The 20,281-nt window shown below is 35.0% G+C and overlaps 1 protein-coding gene across 1 annotated transcript in view; it reads left to right on the top strand.

Annotated features, from left to right (window-relative positions):
* The window catches only part of FBN2 (fibrillin 2), a 257,218-nt gene that overhangs the window by 137,104 nt on the left and 99,833 nt on the right, over positions 1-20,281 (top strand). Inside the window, exons 8-12 of the mRNA XM_039848604.1 lie at positions 437-562; positions 12,194-12,346; positions 13,844-14,077; positions 15,012-15,149; positions 19,871-19,990. Of these exons, the coding sequence (XP_039704538.1) occupies positions 437-562; positions 12,194-12,346; positions 13,844-14,077; positions 15,012-15,149; positions 19,871-19,990 (771 nt within the window). The remainder of the gene's footprint in view (positions 1-436; positions 563-12,193; positions 12,347-13,843; positions 14,078-15,011; positions 15,150-19,870; positions 19,991-20,281) is intronic.

Genomic DNA, 20,281 nt, shown 5'->3' with positions numbered 1-20,281 from the left:
AAAAAAAAAAAATTCCATCTTTCATTGGTTCAAATAATTAGTGTAAAAATTAGCTATAAAAATGTTAAATGTAGCTATTCCATATTTCAAAATATAATCTCTTTAAAAGCTGTAATAGAATAATTCCTAATTGATGTAGAGTGGAAACTAAAACATTAACATCTTTACTTATTCCCAATTTAAATTGCATTTGAAAAAAAAAAGGATATAGAGTTTTGCTTTAGTTGGCTTTGTTTTACTGCCATGGGAGTTGACTTTCATCTCAGTTCCCATAGATATATGTGAGAAATTCTTTAGGGCCTGAAACAAGAGTATCTTCAGGGTTATACGATCTGACCTAATCAACCATGAGTGCTCTCCTACTCTTTTTTTTAATCCCTTTTAAAAGCTCTTTAATGAAGGCCTTTCTCAATCGTCTTCTTCCTTCCTTGATTAGACATCGATGAGTGCAGCGTCATTCCTGGGATATGTGAAACTGGTGAATGTTCCAACACTGTGGGAAGCTATTTTTGCGTTTGTCCACGTGGATACGTAACTTCGACAGATGGCTCTCGGTGCATCGGTAAGCCTTGTATTTTTGAAGATACAATACATTGTTTCTTTATAATGACAGAACAGCCCAAACAGGTATGAGAATGGCAACGATTATAAAACTATTGGGAAAATGGCTGAAAGAGTCGTTTAAAATAAATGGTCCCACTATCTAAGGATTGATAAACCAGGTGCTCTTTGCCAGACTGCAGTTTCAGAAGCCATCTGGGTTTGTTTTTTGTTGTCAAAGTCATTTTGAAAATGAAGAAAGACTTCCTCAAGACATTGCTCTTGTCCAATGTTAGAGACACAAAGGCATGAGAAAGAGTTTTAAAAATCTGCTTTGGAGAAAGAATGTAGTAATTAAAGTTTCTTTCATTGCTGGGAATCATGAATGTAGTCAATGTTTTGTTTACTTAGACTTTGTTTATTCTAGTGAAAATAGTTATAAAAAAAGAAATTGACACCTTTAACTTTGCTCTTTTAGTATGTTCAAATTGAAGCCAAATATATTTGTACGTTCTCCTTTGTTTAGAAAAATGGAAGAGTGCTTTTCGGTCATGTGTAGGTCATCCATTATTGAGCAAGCTTAGACTTCAGGGCACTAAAGATTCATGTGATACAGGAATTAGGAAAATTAAACCAGTACCCAAAGATGGAGTTGCTTGATTCACTAGAGGATAGTCATCTAGACAGTGACTCCCTCCCCCACCAAAAGGATATGTCAGCAACTAACTGCCAGGGCCTCAGTGGATCCTGATGACAGTGCCCAAGTGAACTGGGTTGATGAAATAGAAATACAGAGAGTCAGGGATGTAAGCTAGAAGTCCTGTCTCACCAACAAAAGGACTATGGCCTGAATTCATTTAATAATAAAATGTTCTGATATGCCTGACACTATACTAGTTTCGGCCATCAACAGTAAACATGAGAGATGTAGACCCTGCCTTTAGAATACTATATTGTCATCATAAATTGTAGTAGAAGAGTAGCAATAACAGTAATACAAGAAACAGTGGTAGTGGTAGTAAAAGCGACAAATTGTATTCCTGAAATACATGTCATATGTAAGGAACTAGACATCTGCATTACCCCATTATCTCATAGCTTTGGGGCCTCGGGCAAGCTACTGACCTCTCTGTACTTCAGTTTCTCCTAGTAAATGTTCAATAAGATATTTCTTCTCCTTCTTCTCATTATTTTCTTCTTCCTCCTCCTTCTCATTATTATTATTATTATTAGGGGGGAGGAGGAGGAAGAGAAAGATATGCCAGCACTGGACTCATATATTATGTTTTGTAATCCTTATAATAGCCCTGCGCGATAGGTATAATTATTGAGATGAAGGAACTAAGGTTTAGAGAGAGAAGGTGACTTTCGCATGTGTTTCAGGGCCAATAAATGGAGCTAGGATTTGAATCCATGTCTCTGTGACTCCTGCATCTGTGTTACTATGAGATTACATTGCCTTCTTACCTACTTTAAGGTGGCAGAGACCCTGTGCCTAGATATTAAGGTCTCCGGCATGAGTGGCTTCTCTACCATTATGGAGATAGTCTGCACTGAGAAGCAGGATGTCCATTTGGAGCCTCCTTTTCCAGTCTTGGAATGATGAAATTTGAATGATAATTGTTTGTTCTTCATGAATGAATCAGAGATTCTGCCTTATACTAGGTAAAACATTTTTAGTGACACGTGAAGTCTGTAAAACTGAGCAAATTAACTACTATTTTTAGGGTCAATGTTGCCAATTAGCACACTGCATAAGTTTGATTCATTTAACATAATTTAACAGCTATGAGAATGGAAAATTAGTAGAACTACAGTTGGCTTAATTTTCTTAAACTGTGTAGGTAAATAATGTGTGCATACACACACTCACAGGCAGACAATTATCAGCTTGAAACAGGCATAGACTCAGCTCTGTAGGAGAAATGTCAATTTAGAAGTCATCACTGAACATTATTGGCTGGATGCCGTAGACATAGACCCTGGCTTCAAGAAACTTACATTCTAGAATATGGCTAGAAGAAATATGGCTGGAGAAATAAGTAAGGTTATTACCATGAAATTCTGGAAATGCCAAATAAGGTGCCAAATGCTAGGCAATGTGGAGTAACTGAAGGCCTTTGAGAATGAATTAGAATAGGGGTGAAGAGGGGTAAGAAGAGATACAAGCTAGTTAGAAAGTAGAATTTGCCATAACAGATGTTACTGTTTTATTTCGTTTTTCTAAATTATTTCTATTTGATTTCTTAAAGTGCTAAATCTTCCTTTAGTAATTTAGTAAACTTGTGTTCTTTTTTTTCTTTGCATTGAAAAAGAGGCATACTCTTTATCATATTCAGATAGTCAAGATCAATATTCCTAATGATTTAGTGAGGTGGTTTTTCTTCAATGTCACCTATTTGGTTTCCACTAACTCATAATAAACTCTGTGTCTTACCTCTCTACATAAAGTCTTAAGTCTTTTCTTGGATATTCAAAACCCTTTAGAACCTGACTCAGCCTGTATTTAGGACGCATCTCTAACCATTTACCACTTGACAATCACAGTTCTCTCATTGCCATGAGCACAGTGCCAGGCCTTTGCCCACAGTGTCCCCTCTGCCTGAAGCATCTTGATATCCCCCTCTATGCTCACTAAAAGTCAACTCATCCTTTAAGTCTCGAATTAGATACCATGTTTCTTTACAGCCATTTCTACCTAACCCACATTTTCTTGTTGGACAAAATTCATTAGCCCCTCCCATAATGTTTTTCATTCCCTTCATTTCTGGGCTTATCATATTGTCACAGGTACTTGTGCTCTGTTCATTGGCCAGACTAAGTACCACTGGGTCCTGCCTTATGCAGCTTTATGTCTATGTAGCACCTTGCGTACAAGTTTGGGCTCAGTAAATCTTTTCTGAAATGAACAGGCCAACTAACAAATGAACAAATGGGATGATATCAAAGGTGAGAATTTCATGTTGGTTAATAGCTGCTTTGCATCGTTTGATATCCTGCTGGACATGATGTGATAGGACTGAGTGGTGGTCCTGGATGCTCAGAACATGAGAGCCTGCTTGTGCTCCTGAGAGCAAGGCAAGATTCCTGTGCTAAGTATGAGTCCCCTATTCATTTCAGTATCAACATCCTGACCCAGGAACAGAGGAAAACCCCTAAGGAGGGGAGAATACTCTCTAAAATTATGAAACCAATGTAAAAATTAAGTAAGCAGCTCTTAAAATTTTTTGAATAGTTACGTTATGTTTGGAATAAGTATGTATTTTTCATATATGAGAAAAAATAAATAACATTTTAATGTGTAAGAAATCTTTGACTTTAATTTTTAAAAATCTGAGTCTGTATTTTCTTAGATTAAATTTATTTCTGATTGAATTATATATATCATGGATATTTTCATGCTATTCATTTTATAACCACATATATGCTAACAATAATGAGTTCAACGAACTCAAAACTTTTTTTGAACATGAAACTGCTTGTTATTTGCAGCTTTATTCTAAAAGTGGCATATGCTAAATGCTGCCCTAATTTTTTATTCTAGTTAACAAAAATATCCTGACTGTATACCACATTATAAAGCATCAATATTGCCTTTTTCTTTTATGCATAGGAAAATAATTTCATGTGGCAGGAGAGTTTAGCTGGGCATTTTAATTGTAAAAGAAGATAGTTTTCCCATTTCATTTGATGCTAAATATAAAAGTCAAATTCATAATTTAATTTTATCTAGCGTATTTCATCAATTTTTTTTAATATGCAGGAAAGACCTTTCTTTTTTAACAAAGTACTAATGTATGTCAGTTCTAAAAAGAGGTGAAACATAACTAATAATCTTTTTTAGAAGCATTTTTCATAGCACAGCTTAATGGCCCTTATTGGAATTCAGTGTCTTTGCATTATTAATACCTAATTTTCATGTTGTAATATAGGCAAGAAGGGTGACTGACAGCCAATAATGAGTAAATAATGAATTGACAAGCAGCAGTGAGCAAATTCTGTATGCAAGATAATGGCCCTGCTGCTATTGTACCCACAGAGCTCTAGCAAGGAACCTAAGCAGGGGGATTTGAAAGTGCTAGCAGCAGCAAGTGAAGTTCAGAAAACGAGAGCAAGCGTTTAGAAATCCTATGGTAATATGACCTTGCCACAACATCCTAGTGCATTTCCTTGAGCCTTAACAAAAGTTCCAGTGCACAATATTGCCTTGGAGTATTCTTCAGAAAACAAAACCTGAAAATATAATATAAAAAATAATACTATAAGAGAAAATTTGAGGCTGTGGGTGATTAATTGCTAAATATATTTTAGGCAACAAATGCTATAAGTCGAAAAGAAATATCTGATTATTGTAGTGAAAATTTTCGAAGAAATGAGCATTAATGTTGACCATGAAAAATGGGTGGGAGTTGCCCAAAGGAACAGGGTGCTCTGAACAAGAAAGATGTGATCGAGACTACAGGGTGCTGAGGGTATCTGAGTGGGCTCAGAAAATGATGAGAAGACCGTGTCTGGGAAAGAGAGCTGAGGAAGAAAGTAGCTGGAGATAAAACGAAAAGGATGGGTTGAGATTAAGGTTCTATTTCTAAGATTCCTAATCGCCATGCAAAGGAGTTTCAGGTTGATCCTTAGGACAGTGAGAGACTTTAGAGCAGGACAGAGACACAAATCAATGGGGGAAAAAAACTGTTTTGAAGAAATGAGGAAGATCTTGATACAAGATGATAATGGGTGTTGATTACATATGCATGTGCATATTTTCAACAAAACAAAGGATAACCCAAAATTCCTAAAAATATTTAACTAAAGTCAGAAGGGGAGACAGAGATGAAACAGTATACTGAATAGTGTTTTAGTTTTAACTTCAGAATCATATAAAAGGAACAAGGGTGGTAGTTTTAATTAAGGAAGAATGTCCTAGAAAGAGGTTAGATAGTGAGGAAGAAACACTTCACTGTTTTAAAGGAGGAAGTAAACCTGAGCCACAGTGGTTCTCTTTCTTTCGTTGTTCCTGGTTCTAGTTAGTCTTGTATAATGCAAACACAAAGCAACATGAAGGTATTCAGGAACAGCAAGAATCTGCAGAATTAATCAAGGGGAACTCAGGTTGGCACCAGACCATTAAAGAAGCGGGTGCAGGGCTCGAGGATCAGGGAATGGAACCTGAGACAATGGTTGCTATTTACCAAACACCTACTATCACTGATATTCTGACCCGAGCTGGTTTTCTGTCTCAGCGGTGTTTTCTGACTGAACCCTTCATTTTTAATGAGCAAAGCCCATTAAAGACATACTTATTTCAAGGTACAACTTTTACCAAGTTTTCATCATGTTTATAATTAACCATTCGTTCTCTTAAACCAAGTTTAGACTAAATGTCAAGCCATGAAACAATCTCCGATAATAGTACCATTATTTTGCTTCAAGATAGATTTATATTTTAATCAGAGGAGATGGATTGCTTCTTTTTCAGTGTGGCTTTAAGTAAGACTTCCTGATAGGACATTATTAGAGGAATAGACCTGTTTTCATTTCTATGACATATCAGTCCTATAGTTAAACATATAGCAAGCATTAGAAAGATTTGTCTTCATGGTATAATAAATATGCTTCATCTGCCTTTGCCTCTAACGGTTCCCTGTTTCAAAGGACGGTGTCTCTCGACAACTCTTAGTTCTATAGGGCGTCCCTCTTTTATTTCAGATATTCTTCCACATGACACAATTTCAACACAATACTTTCTATGGGCATGCAGCTTCAGATATGCAAAGCAGATAACCTAACTCCCAGCCACTGTTTTGTTTTTGAAATATATTTTTGGGGAGACCTTAAATAGAAGACATCACCCTACACTGTATCTCATCCTGGTATGTTTTTGACTCGAAGGATTGGAGGTCAATGGCTTCCTCACCAGTGTTATTAGAAAAGACTGTGGAATTTGTGAAAAAAAGTTACAATTTACTTTCTGGTTCTCTCTTTCTTCCCCTCCACCCTCTCACTGGCGACCTGGTTTTCTTCAATACATGTTATAGGACTGACAAGAGGTTTCCAAACTGTGTAGAACGGTAGTTATTTATATTTATTCAATTTGAAGACCCCTCTTTAACACACCAAAAATGTTTTCGGATCCATGCATGATGATAATACAGAGAGAAAATACGTAATGAAAAAGCTACTGGGTATGAAGTAATAATTTTAAGTGAATTTATATTTTATTAGACACAGTGGAATCCCCATAAATGGGAATCATAGTAGTACCTATATATTTCAGGTGTTTTTCACTTGCAGTGCAATGTTCAGTGTAAGTATAGATTTGTGGACTCCTCACAATATCATTGAAGACTCCCAAAGTTTGGGACTGGTATGTTTAGATTCCCAATGGAGTCCTGATGAGCACCTACTCATTTTTATACATATTTCCTTATTTCCAATATGCTGTTGTATTTGACCCCATGAGTTATCTAGAAGTATAAGGGGTTTCCCTGTTTTGCAAGTCTCCCATGTGGGCTTGAAAAAGATGTGTTTTCTTCAATTGTTGCATAGATATATACATCAGACTAAACTTGTTCCTGTACTGTTCACATTTTCTATCTACTGAATTTTGTCTACTGTATCTATCAGTTCCTGAAAGAGTTATATAAATATCCCAATATGATGGTAGATTTCTCAGTTTCTCTGTGTGGTTCTTTAAGTTTTTGTTTCATATATTTTGATGCTGTGTTTTAAGGTGATGAATGTTTACAAATATTATATTTTCCTGGTGAATTGAACCATTTTTTCAAAAGTATTGACTTTCTAAAATTCTTTTTTTTCTTCGTCTATTTCTAAATATTTTTTCTTGGTCTATTTTATCTCATATTATTTTGCATAACATTTTTTTGAGTGGAAGTGGAAGGTTTAAATATATGCCTGTTGTGTATTTTTCCTCTCAATTTTTCTGCTTCATTATGTTTTAAATGTGTCTCTTTTAAACAGTCTAAATCTAAATAGTTTTTGTACAGTATAAAAATCTTTGTCTTTTAAATGGAGACAAATTTATTTGTGTTAAGTATAGTCGCTGATATATTTGTTTTTATTTCTATTATCTTTGTACTTCCTACTTATCTTGCTTTCTTACTACTTTTATCCTCTTTTTTGCTTTCTTTGGATGTATTTAAGTTTCCTCCCCCACACTCCATTGTTTTTCCTCTATTCAGAAGTCACATACTTAGGTCTGTGATTTTAGTGGTTATCCTAGCTGTTTTAAGATGCATATGTAACTTAAAGTCTAAAATTAATGTGTTTTTTTTACCCACACCTAAACAATGAAAGAAAATTAGAATAGTTAAACTTTGATCTTTCCGAATTTTAAAAATTCTAACCATTGACACTCCCTCTTTACAACAAATTAACCATTATTATTACTGTTTGATATGTTAGTGCTTGTTTAGATTTTACCCAGATATCTAACAATATTTTTCCTCTTCATTCCTTCATGCATTTTAACCCTTCTACTTGGTATCATTTTTCTTTTGCCTAAAGCACTTATAAAATTTCCTTTAGCAAGAACATTTTGGGAGAAAATTCTCTCTTTTTGTTTTCCTGAAAATAACCTTAATTTTCCCTCTGGAAAGATGGTTTCTTGGGGTACAGAGTTTTAGGTAGACAATTATTTTATTGCAGTGTACAGAAGATACTATTCCATTGCGTTATAGCAGCCATTGGTTAAGAAATCAGTGATTGTTCAAATATCATTCCTTTAGCAGGTAATCTGTCTTTTTTTCCCTAGCTGTATTTAAGATCTTTGCTTTCTCTTTGTTTTTCTATAGTTTCACAGTAGTGTGACAAACTATAGATTTCTTTTTATTTTTCCCACTTTGGATTTATTAGAATTCCTAGATGGGAGATTGTTGCAACATTGTCAGAAAATTCTCAGCTACTGTCTGTTGAATATTGCCTCTCCTCCAGTCTGCTTATTACCTCTTTCTAGTGCTCCTATTAGATGTATATCACCTTTTCAAGCTCACCTCCATATTTCTTAACATTTTCCATCTCTGTCTCTCTGAACTACACTGAAGTAAATTTATTCAGCTATATCTTCCAGCTCAGTAATTCTCTCTTCATCTATGTGCAATACACTGCTTAATATATTGAGTATTTTATTTCAGTTATAATCATTTCTATTTAGAGAAGTTTCATTGAATTCTTTTAAGTCCGTTTTGTTGCTTATAGACTTTTTTCTTGCTCACATTTTAAGGTTTTAATTGCCTTAAACATATCAAATATAATCTAGTTTTTAATGTTTAATGAATTATTAATTAATACTCAGAATTGATGTGATCATTGCAATATCTAAAATCTGCTATTCATTCAGTTCATTAAGCCTCGTTTCTTTATGTGCTGTTTATTTACTAATTTATTTTCCTGTTAGCTACTCCTTTTTCTTGGAACTTTATCTATGAGAATTCTTTAAGACTGGTCCTCAGTGGTATTAGCTTTTGCCAGTTGCTTGGAAAATCCCCTACCTGAGGACATCTTCATATTACATTCCTCCTTTGAAGTTTTTCAGACCACAAACCTAATATGAATTGAGACTTCAAAGCTGTCTGTGTGAGGAAGAACTTGTGGTTACATATTCTTAGGAAATATCTTTTCTTTTTTCTTCACCCAGCAGAGTTGAAATTAAAAGTCTCTAGAGTTTTTCAGAAGCCTTAAACTACAAACCTAGCTGTGCATTTTCCTCTTAAAGTTCCTGTTTTCATTTTGAGACTCTATTATATTTTCCTTTCTTTCATGCCAGCTAGGCTATGTATTTTTGTAAATAGTTTTTCATATTTTATCTTGGGTATTTCTGTTGGGAGAGACGTTCAGGGTAGCTAGACGTTCAGGGTATTTCTGTTGGGAGAGACGTTGTTTATTTTACTATAAACAACGTATGTCGTTTTATTTAATTTATTCACCAACCCATTTCCATGGCAAAGAAGAGTTAAATATAGTTGCAAAATTAAACAGTTAATATTTTGATGTAAACCTAGGTCTCTTGATTCAAGGCCATTGTGTTTTCTTCAAAACTTACAGTACCACCTGCTCCTTGCAAAAGCCTTAGAGAGATAAATACAATTCGTCCTACCTTGTAGTACTTTCATAACTGTGATTATTGTTAAGAGTTTAGTACTTTCTTATCCTAATTTGCATCCTATTCTCGAGGATTGTAGCAATCAAGTGAATCTAAGAATATGATACTTTGGGTTCCTGGAATGAATATTTCAAAAATAATTTTCCTGGCTCATTCTTAGGAATAGAAACCTGCCGGTGAAACTATTCCCAGTGACAGCCTGTCCAAGTCCAACTTCTGAAGTTTATGAAATATCTTCAGTGGTTTTAAGTACGCATGTATGCATGCATTGAATTTAGTACATATGCTCCTCAACTGGCAATAAGGTTACATCCTGATAAATCTATTGTAAATTGAAAATACAGTTAAGTCAAAAACATATTTAATACACCTAACCAACCGAACATCATAGCTTAGCCTACTTCCATCTAAGGTAGCCTGCACTCCACATCCAAAAAAAAAAAAAAAAAAAAAAAAGCTGGGAACACAGCACACTGTAGAGTATCAGTTGTTTGCCCTGGTGGTTGTGTGTCTTGCTGGGAGTTGCAGCTCACTGCTGCTACCTAACATCATAAGAGAGTATCATACTACATGTCTTTAGCCTGGGAAAATATTGAACTCAAAATTCAAAGTATGGTTTCTACTGAATGAGTATCTCTTTCACACCTTCATAAAGTCAAAAAATTTTTAAGTCGAACCATCATAAGTTGAAGACTATCTGTTTGGTCGTTCTGGGGCATGGAAGGAGGTGTTCTGATTCTTATGTGGAGTATCTTAAAGCCAATTCATTTATTTAGTAATAGCTTAGAAGCAACCTGAGGTATACTATGGACTATTTGAGGAAATAAATTTATTCTAAACTCTATATCTAGTACAAAAAATTGGGGCTTTACCTGTTAATGGAATTATTTGTAATTAGTAGTTTCATCTTCATTATTGATATGCAATTCCTGATTGTTGTGGTACATCTTTCTTCTTGTGATCATAGACAGAAAATCTTTGAATGCATCTTGATAAAAATTGAATAGTGGATAGTGAATAGATTAAGTTTTTTTCATGGCCTACAATAAAGGCAGCTTCCTTTATAAACCCACAGAGTTTGTAGGTGATATTAATATTTTATCCCTATGCAATTTTGCATTTTATATACTTTTCTGATGCTATCTTCTAGCCTTTATCTGTCATTCTGATCCATTCTCTACTGTGCTGCCAGAGTGATCTTTATTATAGCCCCCTTTGATCATATTATTTCTCTACTCCCAGTCCCGCAGGATAAGGCACAAACTTCTTAACATCATGGTCCTGCCAAACCCAGTAGTGATTCTGAATCCTTACCTTACTTTACTTTTAATTACCATTTGACATAATTCATTGCCCCTATTTCTTGAAAATGTCTCATTCAGCACCATGGCTTACACACCGTATATATACACTCATAACTCACAGGTATATATCTTCAGCCTGACCATTCCTCTGGGTTCTAGGCTCAAAAGTCAACATTCTAAATGTAACACATGTTAAAGAAGAGCCTTGTATTATGTGCTCTAATCCTACTTCTTCCCTTGTTATCCCCATTTAGTTGTGTAAATCGAAACTTAGGAAATTTTCTTTTCTCTCATACTCTATACCCAAATAAGTTCCCATTGGCTGTACTTTCAAAATATGTCTGTCATCTGACCACTGTCATCATCTTCACTGCCACTACCCTCATCCAGGCTACCATCATTTCTCACCTGAAGGTCTTTGATATCATCTTCACTGGTCGTCCTGTGCTTACCACAGTCAGTGACCAGAGAGATTAAAAAGAAAAAAAGTGAACTATTGTCTTTCTCCTAATTGAAACCATCCAATGATTCTTAAAGAACTCCAAATAAAATCCAAAAGTCCTTCCGTAATGGTCTAGAAGGTTATATGTGACCTTGCTTATGATACCTCTTTGAACTCATAGTCTTCCACTCTCCCTTTTGCATGCTCTTTTCTAGTCACACTGGGCCCTTATTTTTCACACATATCAAGCACATCCCCTTATTTGTCTTTAAACTGCTCTTCAGATAACTACATGGTTCATGATCTCACTTTATTCAGGTCTCTCCTCAGATGTCACTGTCTCTAAGAGCTGCTTCTGATCAACCTTTCCAAAATAGACTTGTATCAGTCAGGTACTGCTATGTAACAAAAACCCACAAAAATCTCAGTGGCAAACAGCAGTACACATCTACTGGGGATTGGATAATCAAAGGTGGGTTCGGGTTGTTTCTTTCCTTCAAGCTCCATATTTGTCTGGGCTTGGCTTCTCTCTGCAGTATGGGCTCACATCTGCTTAATGCCTTTCATTTTTGTAACCCTGGGATGTGGCATGGAATAGGTGCTCAGTGAATGTTTGCTCAGTAAATAAATAGAGGAATAAGTAAATGTAATAGAAATTAAGAGAGTAAATAGATGTAATAAAAATTAAACAAAATAATTCACTTCATTTAACCTCTTCTAATACATGAAATGATTGATGTAAGAACCTGAGATAATTCTGCCATGTCTTCTATTTTATTTTCACATGTTCAGATCAAAGAACAGGCACGTGTTTCTCGGGCCTAGTGAATGGTCGTTGTGCACAAGAACTCCCTGGCAGAATGACAAAAATGCAGTGCTGCTGTGAGCCTGGCCGCTGCTGGGGCCTTGGAACCATTCCTGAAGCCTGTCCCGTCAGAGGCTCTGGTAAGAAGCCTGCTGCTTGTTTCTTCCAGAGAGACAGTGTTAGGAAAACTAATACTAGTGTACTAATGTGCTTTGCTCTTCTCCTTGAAGTCAGATCTTATTTGTATTCCTTTCACTGTATTCAATATGACTTAGGTGTTTTTGTCAGGGATAGGATGGCATGTCTGTTTGGGATCAGTTTTGATCATACACGATTTATTAATATCAGAAATATTCCTGAAAGCTTGTTATGACCTGTGTTTGTGCAAGTATTTTTTAAAATTATTTTGAATGTCAGTATTCAATTCAGTTTTACAACCTCCTGATCTTTCATTCCAGAGATTGAATATCTTTGAATAACAAAGTTCTACCTTCATTTATATTTTATTTCAGGAGCACATTTATCGTGTAGTGTCCCAATCCTTTAAGATATTTCTTCTTTTTTAATGATCTGAAAACTATGAATAAAAAGGTAGGAGGATGCCTCTCATTCACTTTGCTATATTAACTACCATATAACCGAGGCTATATCAGGAAATTACTTTAGGATGAATGAGAAGTAGCTCCTCTTGTTAATAGAATATGAATAGTTAAATACAGTGAATGTTTTCACATGGAGCATATCAATGTGTTTTATTACATGTCTTCACATTAAATTATAATTTTGAAAATTATTAAATTTTTTGAAATATATTTATAAAGACATGTATCTATATGTACCGTTATAGAGAGAAAAGAAGGCACGATCTTTCAAAATCTCTAAGCTATAAAATTTCAAAATCAAGTAGAAAAAAATTTTAGAGCAGAGTTAGTGCATAGTATAGAATTTTGGAAACTCATAGTATAGTAATATATAGTCTTAAGGATAATACTGAAACAATTACTTGAGTTAAACAATTTTTGTTTCTTCTGAAATAGTTTTCTAATTCTGACAATAGTTAAGGAAATAAGGCAAGCACTATATTCTTGCTGCTTTTCTCTCAACTTCTATACTTGGATAAATGAAGAGCAGATTTAAAAGCTTATTAAATACCATCTTCTGTTAAAATCCACATTAGAAAATATATTATTCTGAAGCCATATTAACCCCTTAAAGAGAAGACAAGTAATAGGAAAATGTGTAGGTGCAGTGCTGATGAAATTTCAAGTAAAATCAAATATACAGAATGAATTACTTAAAGCTTTAATTTTCATTCATTCAAGTAAACTTCATGCAGTAATAGTTATTTCTGGAATGTTATGAGTTTCACTAAGGGACATAAAATCAAAATGCTCATACAGATGATTCTTTGGTTATGCAATTCAGTTAAAATATAGCATATAGGTTTCAATTTATTTTCTGAAACATCTGTACCTTTTCCTACTACTGCTAGCATTGAAAACATTTATCAAGATAATACCCTGCCTACTCACATCATGTAGTATAGATAAGCTAAAGTGATCATTACAGTAGATAGATAGCTCTTGTTCTGTAGAAAGACTTCCATTAATGTTTAACTGAGCTTTCTTTTCTTGTAGAGGAATACCGCAGACTTTGCATGGATGGACTTCCAATAGGAGGGATTCCAGGGAGTGCTGGTTCCAGACCTGGAGGCACTGGGGGGAATGGCTTTGCCCCAAGTGGCAATGGCAATGGCTATGGCCCAGGAGGGGCAGGCTTCATCCCCATCCCTGGAGGCAATGGCTTTTCTCCCGGCGTTGGGGGAGCGGGTGTAGGGGCCGGGGGACAGGGGCCCATCATCACCGGACTAAGTGAGTATTCATATTTTGTGTAAACTCTTTAGTTTTATGCCTTAAATGATATTTTATTTCCTAACTTTTTTCCCAAAAGGGGTGTGTGTGTGTGTGTGTGTGTGCGTAAAAGCCTATTTCAGGGTCTAAAATATAATACAGTAATAAAAAATTCTTAGGAAAATATTATTTTTCTGTTCCATAAACTTTTCAAATTGGAGAAAAGAATGAGTGACCCAGGCTTACTTTGAAAATAGAGATGAGAACACAGTAATACTCCAACTCAGATGACACCATTCAAGAGCACGTTTTTGGTTCCAGTGTATTTCATTTGGCCGTTTACAGCTGCCCTGTTCATACACCTCTTGAATTATTTCCAAAACCATTTCTCAGCTGAGATAAACTGAATAAATCTTGCTCTGTGCCTATCCAAATATTATAATGAAATATCTTTCTTTTCTTCACCCTTTTTTGTTGAATAACTTAAGAAATGGAGAACTGCGGGCTTCAGGTCAGAATTGGCATTGGTGTACTTGACATTTAAGTTCATTCTTTTTAAAAGAACTGCTCTTTCTAATAATATTTAATGATGTCCTACAGTGTTATGTTTATTCTTTTTGACATGTTGCCTATTTACTATATCTGAATATTCAACGCAGTTACAAAAAAGAAATGGAAAGCATTCAAATATACAGTAGAACATTCCGGAAAACTTAAAAAGACATTATAGGCAGTCTCCAGATACATAACTTAAGAAATCATGTGTCTCAAGAATATGTTTTATATCCTCAACATTAAAGTTTAAAAAATATATAAAACAATGTGACCTTTTGGTATATATACCTAATTAATGTATCGTTAAATATCTCTTAAAAAATTGACTCTCGGAAAAGTAATCCATGTTGTAATGATGAACTATATCTTATGTTTTGTTGTTTTTTTAAATTTTCTATAGCTATTCTGAACCAGACAATAGATATCTGTAAGCACCATGCTAATCTCTGTTTAAATGGACGCTGCATACCTACCGTTTCTAGCTACCGATGTGAATGCAACATGGGCTATAAGCAAGATGCAAACGGGGATTGCATAGGTGAGCTCATGATGCTTTAGTCTTTAGTTTTTTGATTGCTTTTAGACTACAGGAACAAATTGGACCGAACATGATTTTTTAAAAGATCTTTTGAAGTAAAGTTAATTTCCAGGCTTTCTCTCCTGTGTCTTCCCCATGCTCCCTTAACCTTCTGCTGGGCTAGACTGCTTCAGGAGCACCCTTTCAGATCCTAGCATTGTGATTTCTGTCTCTGCCTCTCCTTTTCTTTCCTTCTTAGCTGAACAACACTGGGTATGTGGTAGTGTGATTGACATGCCGAGGAAGGTACAGATTGGGAGAGAATAGTTGATGACTTTCTTTTGGACATATTGAATTTTAAGTGTCCAGGACATTTAATTACAGAGGTCTAAAGCTAAGAGGAGTGATCAGGGCTAGAGTTACAGGTCAGTAACATACAGGTGGCTGTTAGAATCATGAGGGTGAATATTGTCACCCAGACTAGACAGGAAACATGAGAAGATATAGCAGTACTGTGGCTAGAACCTTGTGGAACTAGGAAATCCATTAAAAAAAACTTAGTAATTGTGTTGGAGAAACAGAAAAATAATCCAGAAAGTATAATGTCACTGAAGCTATCCAAGGGTACACTTTCCAGAGAAAGGTAGTATCAAATGTTAAATGTGGCAAAAAAATCAGATACATTAAGGAAGAAATCTATTGGATTTCATAATGTGAGTTTTGAGGATCTATTAAGAGTAGTTTTAGGACCATGGGAATTGAACTATTTTGTGGTTATTCTTTCATTTATTCATCATATTAGCAAATAATCATGTATATGTTTTATAATTAGTATAACCCTAACTACCAGATTTGGGTTCAGGTCTTCTGCTATAAAATATAGATGAGAGGCCAAGAACAGAGAGTTAGTATTATAATTTTGCCAAGTTAAACTGGAAAGGTCTAAGTGCACTGTGATTATGAAGGAAATGTGAGCCAAATATGATGTTCTGGAAAAACGATCATTCTAAACTGTGTACAGAGCTGTAAGATCAGAATGATTAAGTAAGGCTTAGCTCAGGATCCCTTTGTACAGTTGCACAGGTTTTGCACTGCACGACTATAAAGCATACTGTTCACAGATAACTGGTGCACCCTCAGGTTGTACAGTATATAACCACACACAGCAGCCTTGGCTTAGCAGATACTACTTGATGCTTGTTTAAGTGATAGACCAGGTAGTTATTTTTGGAACACCATGAAATACTGATATGTTTAATCTAATTATATGACTTGAAAATGATTTTACTACCAGAAAACATGATTATAAACATGCAATATATAAAATATTCCCTCTCGCACATATATACAAAATTATGCTCTATCAAACTGAAGTCTGATTATTTTTGCTTTGCTATTAATATTTGTCATTCATGTGTCACTGCATGATTCATTAACCAACAAGTGAAAGTAGGCCAGAAGTTAAATATTTTCTGTACATTAGCGAGAAACCACCATTTATTTCATGTTAGCAGTGGGGTGCGCTTTATTCTAGCGAATAAAATACCTCTCCTCTGGCGAGGAATGAGGGGTGGGTCGTGAACCATTGGTATAAGGATAAACTGTCTTTAAGGATCAGCAGTTCTTTCTGTAGCTATGCTGCCAACCCAGGCTTCTCAACCAGGATTCCTCAGGAGAATTACACCCTACAGAAAGTGATTTCAGTGTCTGTTTTTTCAATTCTCCCAAGGGAAATGAATAGTTAGCACTGCTCTAGATGCACGAGAGATGAGCTAATCACATGAATGTCTTAAGATCCTTACTTTTCCTAGAACCCAGGTAAGAGGGGCTGTTGCCACCCATTTTATAAACTCTGTCTAATGTAGTGTTGGGACTGTGTGTATGCACAGTTAATGTGTCAATATAAATCTCAAACTTCTGTGTTTTACACAAACATTATTATAAGCAGTTCCATTCTAGTTTAATCTCATCACCCAGCAAATTAAAACCCAGGCAGAGTTATCTTTATAACCATTGTAATTTGTAGGGACAAAGATCAGTATTGGGGCATATTTTCAGAAAGTGAGTTTTTAATATTTTTCATTCTCTGCTTTTTCTAAAGTCAACTTCTAGTCAGTTTGAGTTTGACTTTATAAACAAGCTGGGGTATCAGAAAAAGTTAAAAGAATATAAGTCCAAGATAAAGTGGCAACTATTTTAATTAGTACCTGTGTTTTGAAGAATAACAAACTTTAAAGACAACAATTGTATTAAAGGATCAAACACAAGGAAAATAGAAATTGGGTCCATTTTGCTATTATGAGTTACTCCTGAGACCTGAAAATGGTTTTATTTACTCATCACATTTTTCACTTTTTTTGAGAATTCTACACTAAAATGAATTTCTTTGACTCTTACTGTCTGTATGTCGAACTGCTGTTAGCAGTGGTTTTTAACTCGGTTCAAATTATTCTATTTTGGAGTAGTAAGAAATAATTTCTGTTTCTGTTGAGCCACAAGTAATCTTAGAGCCCTTGCAAATTGAAATTTTTGGAATATAAAGTACTCTGCGAGGGTAAATATTTCTTACCCCAACAGTACCTGAGAATTTAACCATTTTGATAATCAACGTCTTTCTCAATTACCTCATTTGTTTTAGGCGTTTAAAATTCTGTGAATTTTGCTTAAAACTGCTCAGAAAGAAAACATAGGAAGAAATCATAGGAAGAAATAGGAAGAAAACACAGGAAAGAAATCAGAGTGTATAGACTGTAATATTTAAGTACTCCTGTTCCTCTACACAAGGCAAAACAAAGATGTACAATTGGAAGTACTAGACTCTGAGACTCAAAATAGAGGCATGAGGTATACATTTCAGAACACGGCAATGATCATTTGTGATTAGTCTAAAACTGAAAATCTTACAATATCCTAGAAAACAAATGGTGTTTTAAAGTAATGGATTGTAAAGTCACTAATAGTTTTTTGGTGATTGTTTTCCCTTCCAAAGGAGAAATAAGTAAGTGGACTACTGTATGTTCTGTGTGCGCCGGTCCTTTAGCCCTAAAGGGTTAAGGAAAGAAATAAATTGAGGCCTTAATGGCAAAGTAACTGGCAGAGCTGTCATAGCAACTAGGGGCCTTAGCAACAGGTTCTCAAAGGGGAGGGAAAGGTCCTGAAAAGTGCCAGCTTCCCAGAAAGTTTACCTGAAGGGGCGAGGGCGGGGGGAGGTGCATGATCTCCTGTTCTTCATGAAAACAGAGCTTTACAATGAGGCTTCTATAAAGATGCATCTACAACAGGTTTTTAATTGTTACATTTGAAAATTATGTACACATAGAATCTAAGGGGTCTTCAACACTGCAAACTAAAGGTGATATTTTGTATTAGAAAGTCCCTTAATTATATTTTATATGCTTGCTAACGCTCTAAATTCTCTCTTTTCTCATTTTGCTACATTCCTTTGGCTCAGTAGGATTGATGTTATCAACCAAAATTTAAATGTAAGTGAGTCTTAATGGGCGGCTGAAGGTGTTTTTGGATTAATTGAAAAAGCATTTAATCTTATTATTCTTTGTTTTTATTTGCTATGAGATTTTTTTCTCTTCCTTTACCAGAGAGAGCTTAATTACATTCAGTCTGAGTGTTTATATAATTGAGGTTAGTGAGTTTGATAGAGTACAGTTCCTGTTTTAAGAACATCTGTGAAAAGAGTAATTTGTTTATTAAAATGGTAAACCCGTGAATTGATTTTATTGTTGTGCTCTCCAATTTAGCTGAAATTGTATATGCTAGTAACTTCTACATGTATATAAAATAGCAAATCATTATGCCCTCATCAGCCTGCCAGGTTTTTAATTTGCCAGCATTCAAAATAATATTTAGTGAGCATTGCTGAAAGAAGATGAATTAAACTTTTTCTAACACTGGCATACATGATTTCTCTGGGTATTTCCTAGGCCAGACTGTTCAGTCTGCCATTTGGTTGTGCAGTTCCTGAACTCTGTGATGGGTTTGCATTTAATCAACCCTCAGGAGGACTTGAATGAAAAGCAGAGACATTTCTCACATTTAAAATCAGAACTAGTATTTGCATAAAACTTGTTTTTATGCAAAAAATTGCTGTGCCAATTTCAAGATCCTAAAGAAACTTAAAAAACTACTGGAAATAATAGGCTCTGTTTTAATTAATTTCCATTTTCTACCTCACCCTATGTCTGTTACTTCAAAATATTACCCAAGCCTCAATGCATATGTAGTTACATATATAGTTGAGTTCACAAAAAAATAGTAACAAGAAATTTCATTAATTTCTTTCATTTAAACTAATAGAAGTGACAACATATAATATAAATATGTATTTTAAAAAATCTTTAATTCGTCTTCTAACACTGTACTAAACCTTAGAGAGGCTATTTACTCGCTCAGACTACTAAAGATAATAAGTGTGATAGCCTGTTGGAACTCATGGCTATGTCTTTATAGAGCCCATGCTTTTAATTATTGTGCCTTATTCAAATTGAAAAAGCATTATTTCTTGATTAAAGCGAATTTCCTTGTACTATCCAATAGGCAATATTTTTGTAAATCTCCAGACTGGCCTCTGTATTGGAAGAAAGGAATGTTCATTCATTTATAAATACTCTGCTATTTAGACTATTACCACTGACTGGCCTCTCAAATTTGGGAGGCCTAAATGTACTTTAAACAAACATTTCTAGAAATGGAGTGAAGTCTATAATGGTTTCTTTTGCGGCTCACAGATGTTGATGAATGCACATCAAATCCCTGCACTAATGGAGATTGTGTTAACACACCTGGATCCTATTATTGTAAATGTCATGCTGGATTCCAGAGGACTCCTACGAAGCAGGCATGCATCGGTAAGGCAGTTTGCTTTTACATACAAAAATGTTCCATGAAATACAGCGACCCAGGCTGTTGAGGTTAGAAGTAGATTTATTTAAAAAAAGACATAGAGTGAAATAAGTGCTGTTACGTTATTACAGATTTATTTGATACTACCCTAAGAACTGCTTCCTTTATACATAAACATTATTTGCATATGTAACCCAGGCAACATGGTATCTGGCTTCACAAAAATTCAGTTTATCTTCCTTCCGAATATCACAGCTTCCTTTCTTCAACTAATATTAGTAGCATTACTGCTCTTT

This window comes from Pteropus medius, unplaced genomic scaffold, assembly GCF_902729225.1.
Source record: "Pteropus medius unplaced genomic scaffold, Ma_sr-lr_union100, whole genome shotgun sequence".
Lineage (NCBI taxonomy): Eukaryota > Metazoa > Chordata > Mammalia > Chiroptera > Pteropodidae > Pteropus > Pteropus medius.
The sequence above is the reverse complement of the archived record's forward strand: the minus strand, read 5'-3'. Positions and strand labels throughout refer to the sequence as shown.